At 39.0% G+C, this 23,276-nt stretch overlaps 1 protein-coding gene across 3 annotated transcripts in view; it reads left to right on the top strand.

Moving 5' to 3' along the window:
- LOC118270971 (protein mini spindles) overlaps nt 1-23,276 on the top strand; it is a 32,315-nt gene that overhangs the window by 5,559 nt on the left and 3,480 nt on the right. For 2 of the 3 annotated variants that reach the window (XM_050695908.1, XM_050695909.1), the window contains exons 3-36: nt 1,132-1,262; nt 3,053-3,297; nt 3,753-3,919; nt 4,263-4,501; nt 4,863-5,057; nt 5,342-5,522; nt 6,020-6,168; nt 6,748-6,883; nt 7,241-7,366; nt 7,687-7,894; nt 8,333-8,554; nt 8,843-9,080; nt 9,435-9,590; nt 9,981-10,200; nt 11,214-11,393; nt 11,852-12,021; nt 12,431-12,598; nt 12,952-13,072; nt 13,824-13,941; nt 14,224-14,461; nt 14,945-15,080; nt 15,742-15,935; nt 16,292-16,423; nt 16,837-16,934; nt 17,229-17,423; nt 17,890-18,025; nt 18,581-18,760; nt 20,029-20,219; nt 20,542-20,769; nt 21,027-21,150; nt 21,504-21,707; nt 22,089-22,242; nt 22,633-22,697; nt 22,803-22,937. In XM_050695908.1, the coding sequence (XP_050551865.1) occupies nt 1,132-1,262; nt 3,053-3,297; nt 3,753-3,919; nt 4,263-4,501; nt 4,863-5,057; nt 5,342-5,522; nt 6,020-6,168; nt 6,748-6,883; nt 7,241-7,366; nt 7,687-7,894; nt 8,333-8,554; nt 8,843-9,080; nt 9,435-9,590; nt 9,981-10,200; nt 11,214-11,393; nt 11,852-12,021; nt 12,431-12,598; nt 12,952-13,072; nt 13,824-13,941; nt 14,224-14,461; nt 14,945-15,080; nt 15,742-15,935; nt 16,292-16,423; nt 16,837-16,934; nt 17,229-17,423; nt 17,890-18,025; nt 18,581-18,760; nt 20,029-20,219; nt 20,542-20,769; nt 21,027-21,150; nt 21,504-21,707; nt 22,089-22,242; nt 22,633-22,697; nt 22,803-22,937 (5,780 nt within the window). The remainder of the gene's footprint in view (nt 1-1,131; nt 1,263-3,052; nt 3,298-3,752; nt 3,920-4,262; nt 4,502-4,862; nt 5,058-5,341; nt 5,523-6,019; nt 6,169-6,747; nt 6,884-7,240; nt 7,367-7,686; nt 7,895-8,332; nt 8,555-8,842; nt 9,081-9,434; nt 9,591-9,980; nt 10,201-11,213; nt 11,394-11,851; nt 12,022-12,430; nt 12,599-12,951; nt 13,073-13,823; nt 13,942-14,223; nt 14,462-14,944; nt 15,081-15,741; nt 15,936-16,291; nt 16,424-16,836; nt 16,935-17,228; nt 17,424-17,889; nt 18,026-18,580; nt 18,761-20,028; nt 20,220-20,541; nt 20,770-21,026; nt 21,151-21,503; nt 21,708-22,088; nt 22,243-22,632; nt 22,698-22,802; nt 22,938-23,276) is intronic. The other variant, XM_050695910.1, reaches the window with a different exon arrangement.

Below are 23,276 nucleotides of genomic sequence, written 5' to 3'. Positions count from 1 at the left end.
AACTGAATTCCTCTGCTATATGCACTGCGGATGTGATAACATCAAGTTTATTTGTATGCAACTTCGATAACATAAAACTTGGACTTTGTATGCATAAGCAGTGATTGAAACTTCAACTGCAAAATAAGGGAAAAATTACCATGAAATCCGGGTATTTTTGCAGACAGATACGGTGTAACGGAGCACGCAATATGCACTTTAATCTTTTGCGTCGTTGGCGATCCGCTCGTATTGGCTGTCGGTATTAAAATTCGGTCATAGACGACTGCATATGCGTTGCATATTGCTTCTACATAATACATATATTTGTGTAAGACGTGTATTGCAAAGAAAAGGAGGTATTTGTGATTAATCTTTCACAAAAAGTATGTTAACGAACTATACAACGTTAAACTAATTCTCTTTAAAACAATCTCTTAAAAAACTTGTTCTAATTTGATAACAGAAATACCGATCAATGTTAATTTTAATATTTTTCCTTGTTTATGCGTTACCGTCGACACACTACACGTAAGGGCATCGACCGATAAATATTTTCACGGAAACCCTTTAGACACGCAATGGGCATTACTTCAAAGTACTAAGTATTTCAAAGGGCTGTAGTGGAACTTAAAATCCATTGTTGAGATAGATTTCAATTGAATTAATTATTGGACTCGATAATTTAAGGATCAGTTGACAGAGGGCGCCCTTGAAGGGTTGAGTTGTGAACACTGACCTCATAAGTGAAGTCCTTTATGAAGGTTACTTTTGAATACTCGAAACGAGAATCCATACTACTTATGATAAATCTGACATGTTGATCTATACTTATGCTGTGTTTTTTTAACAAGGCTTAGATTAAAAATGCTACCATTTTTTATCTGAACCTTGTACCCAAACCTAAGTATCTTGATTATTAATAAATGTTTCACTCTAGCTTAATTTGTGGCCCAATTATCCCCCAATCTTCCCAGTTCCCTTATTTATTAGTTGTTCTTAGATATAGCTAGGTAATATTATGTTCAATCGTACATCTGTCCAAGACAGCGATCGAGATAGGCTATTCCGACCATCCGACCAACTTCATAATTACCTAAGAGTCTATAATGTTGTGTATACTTAATGAATGTGTTTAAATTCTTGTCTTAGGTTTGGAAGCTGCCCTGGTGTTCGTGGAGAACTGCGGGCATGCCGGCAAAACGACCGGCGAGGTGATGTCTGGCATCGTCGCCAAGTGCATCGCAGCGCCCAAGACTAAAACTAAGGACCTTGCACTACAGGTTAGTTAATATTTACATAAACCGACACTAGGACTCGTGACATAACTGGTGAAAAATTTATGTTACATTGTATATTACAACTATCAGTGATCCGGATCTGCGGACTACCTAGCGGGTTTACCGGGTCTCCGGCTGGAACAGTAGGAATAGGAGCGGGATAGTTTTTAGTCAGTAAGAGTCTGACACTCCCTCTCGCCTCGACCATGGTGGGAGAAGTCATTGAATGATTTACCGCCCTAAAGAAATCTTCAGTGATTAAAATTAAATGGCATTGGCATTGTGTTACACATATTGTTCATAACATGATAACTTGATATTGCAAAGCGATACAAATGTAGACTAAAAACTGCAAAAAAAGCTAAAGGCTAAATACTAAACTTATTAGTCTCAATTCGTACTAGTATACTCGTAAATAACTTAGGTAGTATATAGTTTTATATACAAATACGTACAGTCGCCTACTAAAATGAGATCGAATTCAAAACCAATGACCTCACTACCAAAGTAGAGTCTCCTCATAAGTAGCGCGTCCAAGACTGCATTCTGATTGTGTTAACAGCTGTTTAATGATACCCAGTTACGGTCGAAGGTCTTCGGTATCGAATCAATTGAATGATTTGCCGACACAAGATAGCAGTGTAATAATGATGTTGATCTTATCTTGTTTATCATGGCCAATCTTCAATCAATAAAAATGGTTTCGATTTTCATGCGATGAGTAAGAGTTTGTGCTATATTGAAATTTTATGCATTTTGATACCTTTGCCTCATTTCGGAAAATAAAAAAGCTAATGCTATGAATGCAAATGACACATACCTATCATGTATAAAAAGGTTTGACCAAGTCTAGTGACATCAGATTTCTCCTAAATAAACGGACCTTACAGGTCAACCTACATCAGAAACCTCACTCACTCTCGACATTTATGACGTTAACAACTTATTCGATCGCTGTCATAAACTTTCAACCTTATTTCTTTGAAATAGAATTGAAAATAAAGACACTTCCAACTCTGAATGGATCACTCATCAATGACAAGGAAATCCAAACTCAACCTTAATGCTTTTGTAATAAAGCTGAATTTATAAAGCTTCCAACTGAATGGATCACCGGTCTATACCAAGGAAATCCAAACTACAATAGAAATATGTAACCACATGATAAAGTTATTATTTTTCATATTAATTCCTTTATTAAAACTGCGGTTTGCTTAACCTACTTCCAGTTCAGTATACACTGCATCTAGGTCAGGTTTTAAAGTGAACAATTGAATGTGTCAATGTCCTATGATCAAATGAGGAATGTTTTTAAGGCAATACAATGAACTGGGCTTATTTTTCCTCCTTGTGTGATATGAAAAATGAATTGTGACATGCAAATGTAAAGGCTCAGTCTCAAAATCTGAGAACAATGGCACTATTATTATTCACAATAATAAAAACATCGGAAACTTTGGAATATTAAAAGATCTTAGGATACCTGTATAAGTTATTTCCCCATAGGACTCAAATGTGATTGCTTCCCTGTAGTTGCATTACGGAGATCAGACATACTTACCTTTTTTATTTTATTCATAAGTCTTCACATACTTGTCTTTTCAATCAAGTGAACTGTACCCTTAGTACGCGAAACGGCAGCCAACCAATCAGAGCGCCAAACGCAATTCGTTAAACGTAAAACAAACTCGTATTAAGCCTTGTGATGTACTTCTAATTCGTCCCTATTTTAGTATAACCGAAAAAGCAAAACATTCTCAAACCCATTTATAAACCACAAAATTCCCTTACAGATAACCCTAATGTACGTAGAAATAGAAAAACATGAAATAGTGGAAGAAGAATTGATCAAAGGTATGGAGCAGAAGAATCCCAAAGTGGTGGCAGCTTGCGTGTCAGCTTTGCACACGGCATTGAAACAGTTTGGCAACAAAGTGATAGCTATCAAACCTATGGTGAAGAAGATCCCTATATTATTGTCAGACAGAGACAAAGGGGTGAGAGATGAAATGAAGGCTCTCGTTATTGAAATGCACAGGTAATTTTGAACTTTAACTGCTGTACTCAGAGTCATTTAATGATTACATAAACTACTAGCCTGGCAAACTCTGTTTCGCCAGCAATGATTTTGCCTGTTTTCCTGTAGTTCTCTTGATTTTTTCCTGAATTTTCTTTGCTATATACCTCACGGAGCCCGAAACCTTTTCAACGATTGCAAAACCGTGGTAATCGGTTCGTGCGTTTTGGAGTTATAGCGTCAGTAAGAAAAACCCGACTTATTTTTATATTGTAGATTATTTGTAATTGTGATATTAATATATTATTGATTATTAGTAACGATTTTGTATCTAAAATAATTGCTTAGGACTTAGTTAAACAACATTAAATAACTCCTGAATACAGCGGTATGTATGCTGTAACCTCGTTAAATTCTTATGCAGACCTTTTGTAGTATTTAAACCATGTTGTAACTCACTTATTTTAATTTCTCAGATGGATAGGAGCCGCCATAGAGCCTCACATAGCGTCCTTACAAGCAGTGATACAGCAAGAACTCAGGGAATCGTTCAGCAGTGGCGGTGGAGGCGCTCAGCCCACGCGGTACCTACGGTCGCAGCAGAACAGGGTGCGAGATGCTCCTACTGCTGACTGTGCTGATGGTAAGCAAATGTTTATGTTGGTTAACTTTTTCTCTGCATAGAGTTTAAAATGGTACCTATAGGTACATTAACGTATTGCATAGAAAAGATCAAAAGTAGCGCATTGATTTATTAGAATTAGAACAACTCTTATTACTTAGTTTTATAATATCTGTTTAGTATTTTTGGCATAATCGTTGTAACCTTTCGTATGCCGAAACGTGGAACCACGCAAGACCCAATGTATTTTCTATTGTTGTCTTATATACCAGGGGTTAAGAAAGCTTGTATACCCACACGTAGATTTTATACATTACTTTAATGAACCTTTCTTATCTGTAATTTAACCTTCAAAAATGTCTAGGCACGACAGAAGACGACGACGCCGAGACCGGCGGCGGAGACTCAGGGGACATGGACCCTTACGATTTACTGGACCCAGTGGAGATCCTGTCCAAACTGCCGAAGGACTTCTACGACAAATTAGAAGCTAAGAAGTGGCAGGAGAGGAAGGAAGCCCTGGACTCTCTGGAGAACCTCCTCAAGACCGCTCCTAGACTGGAACCTGGAGACTATGCTGACTTAGTTAGAGCTTTGAAAAAGGTAACATTTTCTTCTATTACAGATGGTGTTTTACCATATAGGTGTTGCAAAAGATATGATACTGTTTTAACAAAGTTAAAGAGTGTAAAAGTGAGTTACAATGTTGTACATGTAGTTATAAAATAAAATAAAACTTTATTTCATAATTAAAAAAGGCAAGATACAAAAATATATCTTAAATAACTAAAATTGGTCTCACAAAGTTCAGATGCCTGCTCTAGAAAAACACAAGTTGACAGAGTGTGGTAACTACTTTTCTTCTAACTCCAAAAAAGTAAAGCGTGTGTAGCATGTCCCATCAACATTAGAAACTGTAAGTTTTAAATAAAACACTCATAAAATATTTAATTTATATTTTCAGGTGATATCAAAGGACACAAACGTAATGCTGGTCGCGTTAGGCGGTCGTCTGCTCGGCATGGTGGCGACAGGTCTTCGCAACAAGTTCTCGCCGTACGCCTGCGCGTGTGTGCAAGCTATACTCGAGAAGTTTAAGGAGAAGAAAACTAATGTCGTCACTGCACTCAGAGAGGCCATCGATGCTATATATCCTTGTGTAAGTGTGTTTGTATTTACTGTAGATATAAATAAAGTTGTTTGTCGAGAATTATTACTGATATTAACTCAAACAAACAAGAAAATTCTAGCTTTAGAATATTTGTAGACATTAACTGTTTTACGAGATAACTTGATTAGTTTCAAGCCACACTCAGGGCTCATGTCATGTCATGTCTCAGTCATGAGCAGCATTACACAAACGACACCGCGAATATCGCGCAGCCAACTGAACATAATATTAGTACGACTTTATCAATAACAATATTAATTTTTAAATTGCAGACAAATCTCGAAGCCATTATGGAAGACATGTTAGCAGCCTTCGACAACAAGAACCCATCCATTAAGGCGGAAAGTTCCCTGTTCTTAGCCAGGGCTCTGTGCCATACACAGCCCGCTGCCTTCAACAAGAAACTCATCAAGGCATACGTTGCTGGCTTATTGAAATTACTGGAAAGTGCTGGTAAGTAAAATAATTGAAATTTACTTCTGTTGATAATGTTAGTGTTTCTGCATTTTGTAGAGATTAAATCGATTATTTATTTGTGTTGTGTTCAAAAATAAATAATTGGTAACTTAAAGTTATATAGGTAAATCCTTTAATAACAGACATGCATAAACGACAGCACAGTTTTTGAGGTAGCCATCGGGCGCCCTGCAACATGTAGCGGGTTCGATTCCCGCACAGAGCAACTCTTTGTGTGATCCACAAATTGTTGCCTTGGGTCTGGGTGTCATGTGTATGTGAACTCGACACAGAAGTAAATTCTAGCTTGGGGCAACGTTCTTAGAACTTCAGAAGTAGAAACCATAGAGCACCATATGTCAATCCCTACATCTTTGTATCATGCATCTAGTCATACACTCGCTATAAGACAAAATATCCAAAACAGTATATCAAGTACTCTAAATATTAGTGTTGATATGCAAACCCATATAAGACTTTACTTTTTCTTCTAGATCCTTCAGTACGAGACGCAGCAGCCGAAGCATTGGGTACAGCCACAAAACTAGTAGGAGAGAAGAACATCGCACCGCACATTGGCAAACTGGAACCCTTGAAGGAGCAGAAGATCAAGGAGTTTGCGGACAAGGTAGTTGTAACCGTGGTTAGTGGATTGTGCAATGGTGAGGTTGTAGTACTAGAAACTTGTATTTAGTACTAGTAAGACCCCTCTCATTGCTGTAAAGCAAGATGCAAGTGCATAACAAAATCTGTTAGTAATCCAAAATCTCTGAATAAATTCGGAGATCGGCCTCGAATTTATTTACTTCAGCTGCTAACACACAAGATTTAGTATATGAGAAATTAGTATTCACGAAGTTTGAATACCAATTTTACGATAAGTGTTCTTTAGTACTGACATATCGAACACTAGCACTTTGAAACTGCACGGTCGACGCGGCGCGGTAGGTATTGGACTGTCGCGCGGCGTGTATCGGGCTCGATTCCTATACGGAGCAACTCTTTGTATAATTACAAATTCATGAATGAGTATGTTAGTAAACGCCCGCACGATCCAGGAGGAAATCCTACAGTGGGGCAATGCTTTTTAATAGAGAAAATAAAATAAAAAATTCGAACTGTAGCACTTTGCATCCTATGTATTTGCCATTGAACTTGTATTATATCTAACACTAATTAAATTTTAATGTTGAACTGATGTTGCAACCGTTTTTATTTACAGGCTGTGATACAAGTGAAAGTGGCGGCTCCGAAGAAGGAAGCAAAGGCTAAGCCGAACCCATCGCCGTCTGCTAGGGGTGATTCTAAACCCGCGGCCGGTTCTGCGCAACCCAAGCCTGTTAAACGACCTAACTCTGGTAAGTCTTGTTGCAGGACTTCTTAATTTTATTTATTTCTACTCTTACAGCTAAATTATATAACCTAATGCATTAGTAAAAGGCTCTTTGTAAAATCTTTTTACACAAGGTTAAGAATGATACGAGCTCTAAAAAAGCAACTTCTACTTATTACAAGTTCATCAAACATAATTCTATTTCGTTGTGGAGCTGTTATCATAATTTTGCAAGAACTATAATCGATTTTCAACTTTATCATTTTGTAATAGATTCGAAAGTTGATTGCAGAGACAAGTTGTAAATAGTTTTGAGCCAAGATTTCTAGTTCTCATGAGTAAGTAGAAGAATATTTATTTAACACATTTTTCAATTTGCCAGCTAAAGCCCCTGCGAAGAAGGCCCCAGCGTCCCGCGGCCAACCGAGCCCGCCGCGTGAACAGGAGTTGTCGCAGGAGGAAGTCGACGCTAAGGCAGAGATGCTGTTCCCGGCTGATGTACTCTCAGGTAAGGCCACTTTCTAATAAATCTGATCATTCGAAGACTCCAAATATTTTTTACTAAAATATTTGGTATATATTGGTTTATATTTGGTATATATTGGCTTAATAGCCGCGTGGTTGCGTAGTCACAAGCGCGAATGCCGAGAGATTAGTCTCCGGTTTTCTATAAGCATATCGTCCAAATTGCAACATGAATATTAGTTTTGAAATTTCTCAGAAATAATATGTAGTTCTTATTGTACCTTGAATATGACGGGGGAGAAGTCGGTGTCAATATTCACTGCATCTACATATAACTTAACAATAAAATTCCTTAATCCCCAGGTCTCGGCGACAGCAACTGGAAGACCCGTCTATCAGCCGTCCAGAGCCTCCACAGTACAGTGCAAGGTCTGACCTCAAGCGACGCGACCTCACAAGTACTGTATCGCACGCTGAACAGGAAGCCCGGCCTGAAAGACACCAACGTTCAGGTTCTGAAAGCTAGGCTCGAAGCTTGCAAGTACATTACTGAGAACTTCCCTGTGTCCACGTAAGTTGCGATTTTTATTTATTATTAAATGTAATTCAGTTGACTAATGTTGACAAAATAAATACATTGTGAGGGCTTTTAAATTAATTGTGTTGTGTACGGCTTGCTCACGTAATTTTTCAATGGGGTAACTCGACCAGTTTTGAGCCATGTTAAAGGCCCATAATCATGACCAACCGATGCGGGCGATAATAGCTCAGCTAATTTAACCTTGAAAGTTAAAATACACACATATTATAAATGTGAGCTTGTTTGTTGTTATGTTTGGATGTTTGTCCGTCAATCACGCTAAAAGTACTGAACGGATTTTGATGAAATTTAGTATACAGACAGGGTATGATCTGACTTGGAATTGGCTTGATAGGATACTTTTTATCACACGGGAACGCGGGTGAAGCCGCTGGCAGAAGCTAGTTACACATAATTCTTCTCTTACAGGACAGCAGCGGACTTCGTTATTCAAGACGTAGTAACGAAACTAGGTGAAGCATCTTGTGCATCAATCTGTGCGGACTGCCTGACCTCGTTAGCTGAAGCGTGTGGCATAGAACATGTGCTCAATGAAGGACTCACTTATGCCATGGACTCACAGAAGAACCCTAAAGTACAATCGGAAATGTTCAACTGGATGGCCAATGCTATAAAGGAGTTTGGGTTCAAGTAAGTTTATTAGTAATAATTATCATTATTCTAATATTACAATTTCGTTACTCAATTGGCTTTATTATTTGAAACTTGCTTTGGTAGATAATAATGCTACATAACAGTACCTCTACCATGAGTTTGAAGCAATAGTATTTGTTGATAGTCGCTAGCGACGACGTAAACTTTATAACGCCTCTACCGGTCACCTGTGGAACTAAAACCAAAGTAGTATAGAACAGTTTGAAATCGTATCTAAGTTTGTTATCTTTTGATATTGACCTAATAATAAATATTTTTTTACAGCATGAACATCAAAGCAATAATCGCACACAGCAAGAAGGCTTTATCAGCCACAAACCCCAATGTCCGTACATCGACAGTGAACTTCCTTGGCATCCTGTCTCTATATGTGGGTCCGTCCCTGATCAACCACTTCGACAGCGAGAAGCCAGCCACTAAACAACTGATCAGCTTGGAGTTAGACAAACATGCCAATAGCACGCCACCTACGCCTACAAGGCAGATGGGAACTGTTAGTAAGGTAAGAAATATGGAAAATGTAATTAATAATATTAATATACAGTATGGAGAAATCTCTTAGGTCTTAATTTATACCACATATTTGTTATCATCTTGGCTGACAATATACGCTAAATGAGCGAAATAGGTCCAGTAGGTAAGCCAAAAATTATATTATTCTCTATTATAATATTGTATTATTCTCTTTTAGGTAATTTCAACCCTCTTTACAAATGCGACATTATAACAGCTATGCCGCATGTCCGTAACATTCCTAGACATAGACAAACTACAACAATGTCAATATACAATACAATTTACAATAAGTGTCTCATTAAATGACTAAGGTTTTTTAAGCATATGATTTTCTCTCCAGTCTGCAAGTAAAGCGTCAGTGGACGACATAGAGGAAGCGTTTGAGGACGCGACGGAGGACGAGCCCGTCGTAGTGGACGACAACAGGCCGCGCACCGACATCGCGCCACTCATCACTGAGGCACTCATTGCTGAGATCAACGACAAGAACTGGAAGGTAAGGCTTTTTAGAATCTTATATCGATATCTTTGATAGGACCTATGTAAGAGAATTTACGCTTAATTTCAACTGAGTCTTGTCACTACATAGTACTGCACATTATTTTCTTCGATTGACTGTTAATTGAGGACTATCGAGCAAAAACATATCAATAAATTTTAGTCCTTTTCATTTCTTTTAAAATTGATAATAACGGCATGGAGTCTGGAATTGAGTATAGTGTAGAGCCAAGTCTACATCAGACTCATGGGACATGGGATATGGGACTCAATAACTGGTGAATAGTAGACCTTACATTGAAAATGTGAACCTTCGTGTTATTTATTATTTTGTATAATACATATTTATAAATGCTTACCTTTCTTTCAACTATTTATATTTCTTCAGGTCCGTAACGAAGCTTTGGATAAAGTGAAAGCAATAATAACAAACTCGTCGCCTATCAAACCATCTTTGGGCGAGTTGCCGGCGGCATTGTCAGCGCGTCTACTAGACTCCAACTCCAAACTGGCGCAGAGTGCTCTGCAGATCTGTGAGGCATTAGCCTCTGCCATGGGAGTCAAGTGTAAATCACATGTCAGGACTTTCTTCCCTGCGTTCTTCCAAGGTAAGAAGAATCTTTAGCTATCTACTTAACTCTATACCTTATAGCTATACATTTCATAGCTGTATATTTTATAGCTATGGAGTTATTGATATAAGTTATGATTACTAGAAATAGGAAAGATTCTTTCTATTTATACAAAAAGATACTAAATTGCATATTCCTGTGTTATGTCACAGTTCATTTTTAGGGTTCCGTAGCCAAATGGCAAAAATCGGAACCCTTATAGATTCGTCATGTCTGTCTGTCCGTCCGTCCGTATGTCACAGCCATTTATTTCCGAAACTGTTGGGCCTACATAGTTGAAACTTTGTAAGATGGTGTATTTCGGTAACCGCTATTAGAATTTTGAATAAAAATTAATAAATTTAAGGGGGGAACTCCATACATGGAACTGATTCAAAAAAAATTTTTTTTCAGCTTACGTATCCGTGATGGGTGTCTATGGATAGGTCTTTAAAAAAGACATTAAGGTTCCTAAAACCACTTTTCGTCAAAATCAATCGTTTGAAAGTTAGACGCTTCCAAAGTGGAAAAATGTGTCCTCCCCCTCTAACTTTTAAAATAAGAGAGTGAGAAAACCAAAAAAATATATGCTGTAGATTTTAATGGAAACTAACAACGAAAATTGGTTTGAACAAGATATCATTATTAGTATTTAAGAAATAAAAAAATTTCAAAAACCGCAAATATATCTTTGTCGTTCATACAAACACTATGTAAAACCAAGTTATTTTACACCTTTTATATTATGTCATCTACTTGCTGTTACGGAACCCTTCATGAGCGAGTCCGACTCGCACTTGGCCGGTTTTTTAGATTTATTATAAGTTTTTAAAGTGATATTGTCAGTCATTACTGGTCACAGATATAGCTTGCCAATAATGCTGGAATATCGGAAAATTCCAATCAAACAAACATTCACTTTTGTTCGCATTTAGTTTTGAATTTCAATTTGTGAGTCAATAGAATAGGCCATTTACACAGTTATAATACTATGTATTTCATCTTACCAGCGTTCGGCGACAGCAAGCAGTGGATCCGCGCGGCGGCGGTGTCGTGCGTGGAGACGTGGTGCCGCGAGGCGGGCGCGCACTGCCCGCTCGACGGGGAGATGCTCCTAGACGCACTCAAATCCGGCAGCCCACTGCTCCGGGCTACGCTGCTGCAGTGGCTGGCTGAGCATCTGCCTAATGGTACGTTTATATTCAGTTATTTTTCAAATCTATTTTTCAAATGAACAATAACGAAGTGCACCAAAATTTTCATTTTCTCTCTGTCTGCCACCTCAAAGAAGACAGGCGAAACGCTATGTACCACCTAATATCCTATAATACACACCCACACACACAACTTCATGCCTTTTATCCCCGAAGGCACGTAATGCCGCTATACAATGTACACCCACTTTTCACCATTTGTGTTTTAAGCCCCATGTAATAGGGGGTGAGCCTATTGCCATATCCTGGACACAATTCCAGACTCCGTGCTACTACCGAGAAATTTTCGAAAATCCGAAAAAAGCCCAGTAATACTTTGCCCGACCCGGGAATCGAACCCGAGACCCCTTGTTCGGCAGTCGCATTTGCGAGCACTCGACCATCGAGGCGTATCCTATAATATGAATGTTCTAAATAGTATATATTTCTTCCAGTACCCCCGAAGTCGTTCCCCCGCGAGGAGCTGACGGTATGCGTGCCGATCCTGTACGCGTGCCTGGAGGACCGCGCGGCCGACGTGCGCAAGGTCACGGCCGACTGCGTGCTGCCCTTCATGCTGCATCTGGGGTACGAGGCCATGCACAAACAACTCGACAAGCTGAAGGTACGTACATGGAACTAAGTATAGAGACTTGTTTAGAAAAAAGTTTAAAGCTATCTTTCTTTCTCTATCTCGTCATTAATTTAACAAATCAAGACAAATAAATTAGAATATTTCTATTTATCATCAGACGCTACACTTGGGTATTGAAAAAAGATCTTCATCATTTTATTATCAGCCACAAGCATCAACTATTGAATATAGGCCATCTTCAATGACTTCTAGACAATTTCTTAATTTTAAATCAGCATTCAAGATAATCTTTCAATACCTACATGCTACTAATACGGATAACAAAGTCAGTTAGAACAACAATAAATTATCTTTTACCTAACTACCTTGAAGAATACATGATTTAGGTTTATCTGGCTACAAATAAACATAGATATAATAACACATTTTCCTTTTATAGCCTGGCTCCAAAACAGTAGTACAGGCAGCATTAGACAAGGCTCGTCCAAGCTTGCCAGTACAGCCGCTACCGCCATCTAAGGGCAAGAAGGAGGAACCACGCGGCGTCAAGTCCGCTGGTGCACTCAAGAAGGAGGCTGAGAAGAAGGGCACTGCTGTTAAGGGCAAGGTAAGAAGGATAAACGAGAAACGTGTTTTATGTAGGAATAATTAAGACAAGGTAAATTAAACTTTGAGTTTAGTTGCATTAGGTTTAAAGTTGTAACGATGTTTTCTGTAATTGCAACTTTTTCGTGTTTCTAGGTTCTAGTCTTTTGTTGGCAAATAATTTTAGTTATAATTTATTTTACTAGTCTTTTGACACGCTCCGATAGCCGGTGTCGGTATACACTAGTGAAGCCATATTTAATAATACACATACTCTTACGTTCTATTAACTCCTAACATACATGTACCGAGCACATAAAAAGGCATTAAGCCACGGTTATTTTTATTTCATTTCTCAATAATCATTTCTTACAGGGACCAGCAAAATCCGCTTCAGCGTCAAGCCGCGGCAAGAAAGATGACGAGGATTGCTCCCCCCTCCTACCGAACAACAACGCCAAGAACCAACGTATCATTGACGATCAAAAACTCAAAGGTTAGAACAAACTTTTCAAACAATAAAACCTCCTTTTTGTTCTTCATTCGTTATTCGTTCTATGGTATAATTTTCTTCATACAAAATACGTTTTTTCTGCGTGCAATGAGGATTGGGTATGTTTGGGTGATTTAACATCATATAAGATAATGTAAAGGTATTTTATAAGTATAATTAATTTGGTTTGCTGTCCGCGTGTGTATGGATGTGTTGTTTGTACTTGTAGTAAGTAAATTTATGCCTGGTTTTAAAATGTATAAGCTGGAGTGAAATGGGTATAAGTATCTGTACCCTTAGTATGAGTTTGTTAAGTCAAATCAAAACGAATGTGCGTGTATTCACCTCTCTGATTGGTTGGATTTTTCGAGCCGGACAATCAGTAATCTTTGTACGAGTTTGATTTACGTTTTAAAGTAATCGAAACGAGAGCACATTCCGCCCTTATGATTGATTGATTTATTCGCATCGGCTAGAGCGCCGAACGCGCTCTCGTTTCGTTTTCGTTCAACGTAAAGGAAACTCGTACTAAGGGTACAGAGCGCCGAACGCGCTTTCGCTACGATTATGTACTTTAAACGTAAAGAAAACTCGTACTAAAGATACAGTTGTAGATTCTAAATATTTATTGACATTGTTGCGAGTTCCATGCATGTGTGTATATTTTGACTGACAAAATCTTTGAATGCATCACCTGAATAACTGGATCAAAATTAAAAGTTATTATTATTGAAGATGATTTTTTTTGTCACAGTATTGAAATGGAACTTCACAACTCCCCGCGAGGAGTTCTTCGAACTTCTAAAGGAGCAGATGGCGACCGCTGGATTGAACAAACAACTGGTTGCTAATATGTTCCATAATGACTTCAGGTTTGTATAAAAATCTGTGAATTTTGTTGCATAGACCATGCAATTTCGTTACAATGATTTTAAATTTTAAATTACGTCAGTGTGTCACGCTAGCCAAGCCGCGGGCATCGCTAGTCAAGAATACAAATCTAATTATTTAAACCATGAATCCCATATTAAATCAGTTAGCAGATGATTTTCATTAATACCTTATGTACGACTATTTAATTGTATTGTGTACATTAAAGATTAATTACATAAATAAATAACAACCTGAATGTAATATTAATCCTCTCTCCACAGATACCACTTAAAAGCAATAGAAGCTTTATCAGAAGACTTACACGAGAATGGCCAAGCTTTAATGGCCAATTTGGACCTGGTCCTCAAATGGTTGACCCTCAGGTTCTTCGACACAAACCCGTCAGTCATCCTCAAGGGCTTGGAGTACCTTTCCATCGTGTTCACGTATCTAATGGATAGTGACTACACCATGCCGGAGTATGAGGCCAACTGTTTCATACCTTATCTGGTTTTGAAGGTAAGATGTTGTTGAATATGTTTTTGTTGCAATAAAACAATATATTTTCATTATAGTTTCCAAGTGTATAAAAATGTATTTCGAAATATAAAGAGATTTTCTAAGGATCTCTTGAAAACTTTGAATGACCGAGAGGTTCAAATTAATGAAAGTTGACTGATTGTTATTTTCGGTCCTCATATATTATGAAACTTGATAACTATCAAAACTGGGTTTAACACCTAACATTTCCACCTCTGCCTATCCTTTATTCTATAAATATCACTATTAGATCTTGAGAATATCTAAGCCACTCCACTTGATTAGGTATTGTTACTACAAAATGATTAGAAGTAATAATTGTTCCTATAATAGTACTCAGATAATAGAGATAAATTAACATCTAAAGTACTGATTAACAATCCATACATGCAACACTACAACACTACAAATAAAAATATATTCTATCTCCTATACATAAAGTTGTTATTTGTTTGGCCACAGGTCGGTGACCCCAAGGACACGGTGCGCAACGGCGTCAAGTCTCTGTTCAAGCAGATTTGTGTGGTGTATTCTGTTACCAAGTTGTTTGGGTATTTGATGGAAGGACTCAAGTCTAAGAACGCGAGGCAAAGAGCTGGTAAGTTGAAGAAACATAATTTTTTACTATAGTATAGTAGATTTACTGTACCAGTATAGTAGATTTACTGTATTAGTATAGTAGATTTACTATAGTAATAGATAGACAATTATAATAATGATTGCGAATAGATAACAAACAATATTTATGAGTACTATGATTATGATAACAGATGATATCAATTAGCATTTGGTAAAGGAAGGAAAATGGTTTCGCTAATCAGTTTAGAATAGGCATTTATTATCACATTATCAATAGAGCGCTTAGAGAGTGTTGATGAAGTTATAGTGTTTTGTAAAAAAGGAACTATTAGGTACATATTGTGTATGTGAAAATTGTGTTTAAAAAGACAAAATTATTCTTAGCGCCTTGCTTTAAAAATAATTATATCGTCTGTCTACCCCGTCGTATAAAGGTCTGATTTTATATTATTACTAGCTTTTGCCAGCGGCTTCACCCGCGTTCCCGTAGGATAAAAAGTATCCTATTACCCAAATCAGTTCATACCCTGCCTGTAATACTAAATTTCGTCAAAATCCGTTCAGTATTTTCAGCGTGAATGACAAACAACCATCTGAAACATCCAAACAAACAAACTTTCACATTTATAATATTAGTGTGATTGACAAACAGCATTCTAACATCAAAATATCTTCCACAGAATGTCTAGAGTGCATTGGTCACTTACTAGAAACATACGGTTCGACGGTGATGGGCAGCGGTGGTAGCGGGGCCCTGAAAGAACTGGCGCGACACATCGGAGACAGGGACAACGCCGTCAGGTCCGCCGCACTCAACTGTGTCGCTTCTGCTTACTTCTTGGAGGGAGAAAAGGTGTACAAGATGATTGGACAGGTAATTAATAAACTTAATATTGAAATAAAAAAAAAAGAAAGAGGTTAACAGTTTTCTGAAAACTACATCGAAATCAGTTTAGCCAGTCGTGAGATAAACGATATACATTTGGTTAAAAACTACAAATACTGTTTTTGTTTGATGTGATGGCGATTTCGTTATAATCAGACGCTATCAGCTTTGTGGAGTTCAAAATAGGTAATAGTTAGTGCTATTTGTTGGGACATAATGTTCCCAGAAATAATTTAGTAATCATTCTCTTTTTTGTACCTTATTATAATCACATAGTAACCAAAATCAGTTAAGTAAGCATTATAATTAAACCCTGTTTATAATTTTTATTATTTGCTTTCTAGATATCGGACAAAGATCTATCCTTACTGGAAGAGCGTATAAAGCGAGCGGGTAAATCTCGCAGCGCGGAGTCGAGGCGGTCTATGCTCGTACCACTCACGGCGTCTGGCAAACCTGTGCAGATACAACAAGAGGTATGTACAGATTCGGTCAATAGAACTAGAACACTATGAAAGAGTATATTCTTGATGATTCTCTATTGTAAATGTAAAAGATAGTTCTGTTAAAGATAAGCGTCCACAGGCTCACATCGTGCACATCGTACGCATCGCACGCAACGGATACTTTAGTTTGTCTTGTACAGAAACTCATACAACTGCGTCCACTGATCTGCATCGTACGGATCGCATCATCGGCAATGCCTAAATGCGATGCGTACTGATGACGTCGTATTGATTGCGTGCGATGCGGGTCTGTGGACGCTTACTTTAAGTAATAAATCGTATTGTCTTAAAGAGATAATATTAAACTAGACCATATTTTAGACAAATCCATGTCAAATACCCATCTCTTGTATTCATGCCCTACAAACTTGCGTTGTCTATAGGAACCAGAACCTAGACGTGTGATATCAGTGGACTCCACTCCAGCGGAGTATGAGGAGGAGGAAGAGGAACAACCTCCCGCGCCTGCACCATTGCCTGTGTAAGTATATTGTGATTAGCTCGCCTCGATTCCTAAGATAACTATACACTTTTTTTAAGTGGGGAAAATCAGGAGTGGAAAAGGGAGTGTCAGACTCTTACTGACTAAAAGCCACCCCGTTCCTACTCTTGCTTTTCGAGCCGGAGCCCCTGTAAACCCGCTAGGTAGTCCGCAGCTCCGGATCAGCCCAAGATAACGATACTACGCTTACCTATATCTCATAACTTCAAAACTCTTCTTTAGGTATATATAACGAGAAAACAAGATTAAATATTAATATTTTCTCGCCCACAGCGCTCCACCAGAACCGAAAGTGATCACCGGTCCGTTCGGTCTCGACCCGGAATTGATCGCGCAGCTAGACGCAGCAGTGCCAGTACTAAGACAGCCAGATGTAGCTGAAATAGACCTCAAGTTCCTCGACGAGCCTATACCTACAGGCGGTGTTAGACCACAGATGACACATACACAACCACCTATTCGGTCCAGGTAAGATTTGTGTTTAATTATATTTTCTAAACTTATAGTTAGTTTTTATGCATTAGGATGATAAACAAGTAGATTAATTATCTGATAGTAAGCAATCGGCGCCGTTCCTGGACACTCGTAACACCAGAGGAGTTACAATTGCGTTGCCAATTTTTTGGGGTTGGCGAAAGAATGGATTTTAGTTGTTTCTTCAGTATTGTCTGTTGTGATAGACCTGGGGCCTTAGTCTGCTATTACAATTGTGTCAGAATGGTCGATCATTGAGCAATGCAAGAGGGAAGGAGCTATACAACCTACATAGCTCCGTCTCTTGTTTGCTAACTGAAAATTTACCGACTGGTAAAAGCCGCTCAAGAATAAATGACTCCACCTTAGAGTGATTCTTAAGTAATGTTAGATAAGTAAAGGAAAGCTATTAATTATTTCCATTTGTAGCATAAGTTAACATGATGTTATAATCCCCCAGCATGGTCCCGCTGTCCCCCCCGCGGCACCCCGGGCCGCACCCCCTGGTGACCCCGCAGCCACACTCGCTCACGTCGCACGTCGACGACTCGCAGCTCGCCGATACTATACACTCCATTGCCAGCCCCGACTTGAATGTGAGTATATTTATATAAGTAAGAATAGGCTACTTTCCTACTAGTCAAATTCAATACTTTTTTCGAAACGTTAAAAACGATATTTTCTATGAATTTTGTATGAAATAGTGCGTTATGACGTCATAAGTTTTTGACGTCAAATAGCAGACTTATGTCTAGAAATTTAGCTAGAAAAAATCGAAAATTAAATAGTTCATCAAATTTTGTGTGAAAAATGAGAGTGTGATTATTTTTTAATATTTTATTGTATTGAAAACTTGTAATAATTTATTTTTGACCGGGGATAGTACCCAATTGAAAATCTTAGCAAAGGGTCTCAAAATTTACTCTTAGATCTGGTAATTTATTATTGGAAGTTTAAAAATAACAGTAAAAGTAGTGGTACTAAATGATATGTATTTATGCTGGTATACAAACTTGCTTCCTTTTAGTCAATAACAGTTTAGATATGTCTTAAGTTGTAGATGTTCTATTATATTTTGTGCACCTTTGCCTACTCCTCCGGTAAAGGTTATATTATGTACTTGACCTTACCTATAACAAATTGTGTTGCAGGCGGCGATCCGCGCCCTGTCCCTAATATCGGGCGCGTTAGTATCGGGGCGCGGCGGCGCGCTGGCCCCGCACGAGGCGCGCCTGGTCACGGCCATCGCGGCGCAGGTCCGACGGCTGCGGACCGCCGCGCCGCAGGACGCACTGCCCGCCTACAAGTACCTCGCCAGTGCACTCACCACGGTACGTATTTGGTACATGAAATTGAATTCTTAGTGTGGGCTGACTAGACAACCAAGTTAAATGTAACATTTATCTCGAATATATTCTTTGTATGATCCAAAATTTGATAGATTTGTATTTTTTTTTTTTTTTTTTTTTTTACATTTAATGGGTCGACGTTTGGCCGCTATCTCACCTGATGGTAAGTGATGATACGGCCTACGGTGGAGCACGTCTGCCCATAAGCAACCTATTCACTCGGGCCTTGAAGACACCCAAGTTATACCCATCAGGAAACACAGACTCCGGCAAGGAGTTCCACTCCCTAGCAGTTCGCACAAGGAAGCTTGAAGCGAAGCGCTTCGTGCGAGTGGGTGGGATATCTACCATGAAGCGGTTACGCCTCGCCGATTGTCTTGTGGTTCGATGATGAAAAGGACTAGGGGGAATCAAGTTGTGCAATTCCCCCGCACACTCTCCGAAATGTATCCGGTAAAAAACGGAAAGGCTTGCGACCTTGCGCCTGTGTTCAAGGCTTTGAAGCCGGGCCTCCACAAGCGCATCGTCATTGATGAGCCTCTTGGCACGCCTTTCAATGTGTTCGAGCGCATCCAGCTGGTATTTGGCCGAGCCGTCCCAAAGGTGAGAACAGTACTCCATACATGACCGAACCTGCGCTTGGTACAGGCTCAGCAGTTGTTTCGGTGTGAAGTACCGTCTCACCTTCGAGAGAATACCCAACTTCCTACCAGCCAGATGCGCCTTCGACTCTATATAAGAGCCGAAGTTAAGCGTTGGCGATAGAGTTACGCCCAGAAGCTCAAGACGATCCGCTACCGGAACGGACACATTTCGGAAAGTCGGAGCCAGCGGGAATTGACTCCGTTTGGCAGAGAATAGACACGCCTGGGTTTTGGTAGCGTTGAACTTGACCAAGTTGGCGTCACCCCAATCGGAAACCGCCTTCAAGGATTAATATGAAATTGTATTGTATTAATATGAAATTGTTTATAAATCTATACTTATAAACACTTTCCTTTAGGATTGGGACTGGGATTTCCCAAAGGGAAAAAAACCTTATAGAATGATGATGATGAAGGTGAAAAGTACACTACCCCATTTACAAACAAAATTACAATTAATTTTCTTAAAAGTTATATTAAATTTTCTTAATTAAAAATTTACACACCGTACAGTCATGCCACAGGGCCCATAAACTGGGTAGATTAGTCAAGACAATGCCAGTCAGACCATAAGATTCCAATAATAACTTGTCATGTCCTCCCCAGTTCTACGAGACGGCAGGTTGCGGGGCGCACGTGGGCGAGGCGGCGCTGTGCTCGCTGGTGGGGGAGCTGCTGCGGGTGCTGGGCGCGGGCGCCGGCGCCGCGCCCGGGCAGGACGCCGAGCGACTCGTGCGCATACTCAACAACGTCTGCGTCAGGGTGCTGGAACACTCGCCCAGGACGCCGCTCTTGTGGTAAGTATCAGCATAAACTGTTGAAAAAATTTTATAACTTTTATCGTTCAATGAAATATCATTTTGAGCCATATTCTTCGTTGAGAACCGGTCTACTCAATCTTGTTCTATGTGGTTCTTCACCTATTATTTGGTGTAACTTACACTTAACTTCTGTATGTGACTTCTATATTTATTTTAGTATTCATTTATTTTAGTATTCCTTAGTTTTTGTAGCATATGTACTGAATAAATATGAAGAAAGAAGCACTTATTTTTTAAGTTAACTAAAAAGTTCTTCTTCTTTCATGAAATACCACTAATTTACACCTTTCTTTCACAGTGCAATAGTGTCTCTCCTCCACGAATCTATCGGCGTGTCTGACCCAGCGTACCCTCGCTACCAAGACCTGCTCCTCAAGTGCTTCTGGAAGACCCTGAAGATGATCTCCACATGGGACGTGAACTCCATCGACTATGATGCAGTGTTGTATAGAATACACCTGTTCTATAAGGCCTACCCTAATAGCTATTGGAAGAAGAATCCGGATATCAGTGATACACCATACAGGTACATACATTACTTGGGAAAATAATAATTTACTTTATTTAGCCATAATAAGGGCTTATTTTAGTTTAAATCTTATAAAGTGCCAGACATTGGTTGATAACAGATTCTGTGCTAGCGTTAGGCAGTGAAATTATTTACATAATAAAAATCAACTTTGTTGTTGGTAGAAATACGTTTCAATAAGAGTTTTTAACTTTTACAATTTAGTTTTTATTTGTATGGTGTATAATAAACTTTATTTCATTGTAATGTTACAGGACAGTGAAAACCCTGGTGCACACTCTAGTCAAAATGAAGGGAAGCTCCATCACGAACCACCTCACACAGATACCAGACGTCAACGAATCTGACCTCTATCCATACCTACTCAAAGTGCTCAAGGTAAATGTTATAAAGTATTGTCAAACAACACTTTATTTCTTCGGCACGAGTGGGCCGGCTAGACCGGAGAGATTCCAAGGTTTCACAGAAAATCCCCGATTCACCAACAATCCTTAAATTCCTAACCCCCAAAAGGCCGGTAACGCACCTTAACGCCTCTGGTGTTTCGGGTGTCCATAAGCGGCGGAGATTGCCTGCCATCAGGTGATCCGTCTAATCGTTTACCAGCTTTGTATACCATAAAAATATTTAACAACACTACATAGTATCTACTTTTAAAGTATATCATAAAAAACTAATTTAGCTTTACTTTTAAAGTATAATTATCATAAAAAAACAAATTTCTATCGTAGCAATTGAAACTCGACGAGAAGAAAGAGAACACGCCAGATGCCCTGAACGGTGGCTCAGTACTTGCATCGGTACCTCCAAACAACGCGGCGCTGGCGGCCGGCAGACTGCCGCGGGCCGTGCACGAGGAACTGGCGCTCATACTCAAGAGGATCGGCACCAAGGAGCATAACAAGGACGCCTTGTCACAGCTGTATGACTTGCGGGTAAGTGAGATGTTATCGTCATCTTCATCATATAAGCCACAAGCCGTCGCCTGCTGACTGTAGGCTTCCTTCCCCCTATGACTTCCAAATAGGCCAGACTTTCAGTTGAATGTTGATGAGCAACAATATTTACATCAAATATCTTTGAGTATCAAATAAATAATAATAATTGCTTCTTTTTAATTGTGTACTATTTAATTTCGTCTTTCTAGGTTTTCTTTCTTTCGTCTCTGTGTACTCTTTTATTTCGTCTTTCTGGTATTTGACTTTATAAGCGTCACGGAGGGCACGTACAGTCTGTTTTTATATTATAATGTAACATTCATTGTAAGGTTTGGACATAATATCACATATAACATTCATTTATTCATGGTTTACCAGGAGCGTCACCCAGAAGTAGACATCTGGACGTTCATGCAAGGCTCGTCGTTCTACTTCCGCAACTACGTGGAGCGGGGGCTGCGCGAGGTGGCCGAGCAGAGGAAGCTCGCCTCCATGCCCATATACAAACACGACTACAAGTCTGATAATATTGGTGAGTAACTCTTTGGAGGCGGTACCCTCCTGAGGTAATGAGTACATTTTAGCCCTGTATAAGATCTTATTGACGGGAAAAGGGAATAAGGATGATTGCTGATTGGAGTTATGACCAGCGCTGCATGACAGTGTGTTTGCGTTCCATTGTCACTGCCTTCCTTCCACTGTAGGAGACAGGCATGAGGTTATGTATGTATGTATCTCTCTCTCTGGAGTGTAGTATGTGCAGTGTGCTAGCATTATACAATAGTAACTGCAACTTATCCTAGATTAGACCTTGTAGACGGGTTTTTGGGAATCCCACAATTATAAAGTAACAACTGTCAAGGTTGTTGGCTACACTACTAAAGTTTATCATTTTAATAATTCATTCTTTGTTTTATTGCAGACATAAGTAATGAAAACGACGAAAAATCACATGTGATATTCTTAGAGAGACTTCGAGCTTTGCAGGTTTGTATTCTTTTATGTTAATGTTTTTCTTAAAATATGTTCTATGATAAGTTCGCCATACATTCATATGACTGCAGCATCTAAAAATAAATGTTTGGTTGATAGGCCAAAGCGGGTTTAAAGACAGAGTCATCACCATCGTCACAGCCTCGCACGCCGATAGGCGACAACCGAACACTAGTCGACTCCATCAACGAGAACACATTGCCACGAACACACAGCATCGATCCACAGCTTGATGTGAGTATTATAACCTATTGTTATTCATTTAAAAAATTTTTTAGGGTCTTTTGGTCACACAATGGCCATGCCAGACCTATCCTACCCTAAACATAGTTGAAAATCGGGGAATCTTATTTGCTATTTTATACATAAAATGGCTGCTTTGAATAACGGTTGTGACAAAATATTATGTATAAAGCCCATAAAAACAAAAAACACAAATCAAGAAGCTATCGTTAGCCGAATGCTCAGCATAATTGTGCGAACATGTAAATTAGGCTTTTTGTTTCGTGTTAATGTTGTTAAGAATGCTTGAAATCACAAATCGTTACTGGTGACACATTCGCAACACGAATT

Source organism: Spodoptera frugiperda, chromosome 9, assembly GCF_023101765.2.
Source record: "Spodoptera frugiperda isolate SF20-4 chromosome 9, AGI-APGP_CSIRO_Sfru_2.0, whole genome shotgun sequence".
NCBI classification, from domain to species: domain Eukaryota; kingdom Metazoa; phylum Arthropoda; class Insecta; order Lepidoptera; family Noctuidae; genus Spodoptera; species Spodoptera frugiperda.
The sequence above is the reverse complement of the archived record's forward strand: the minus strand, read 5'-3'. Positions and strand labels throughout refer to the sequence as shown.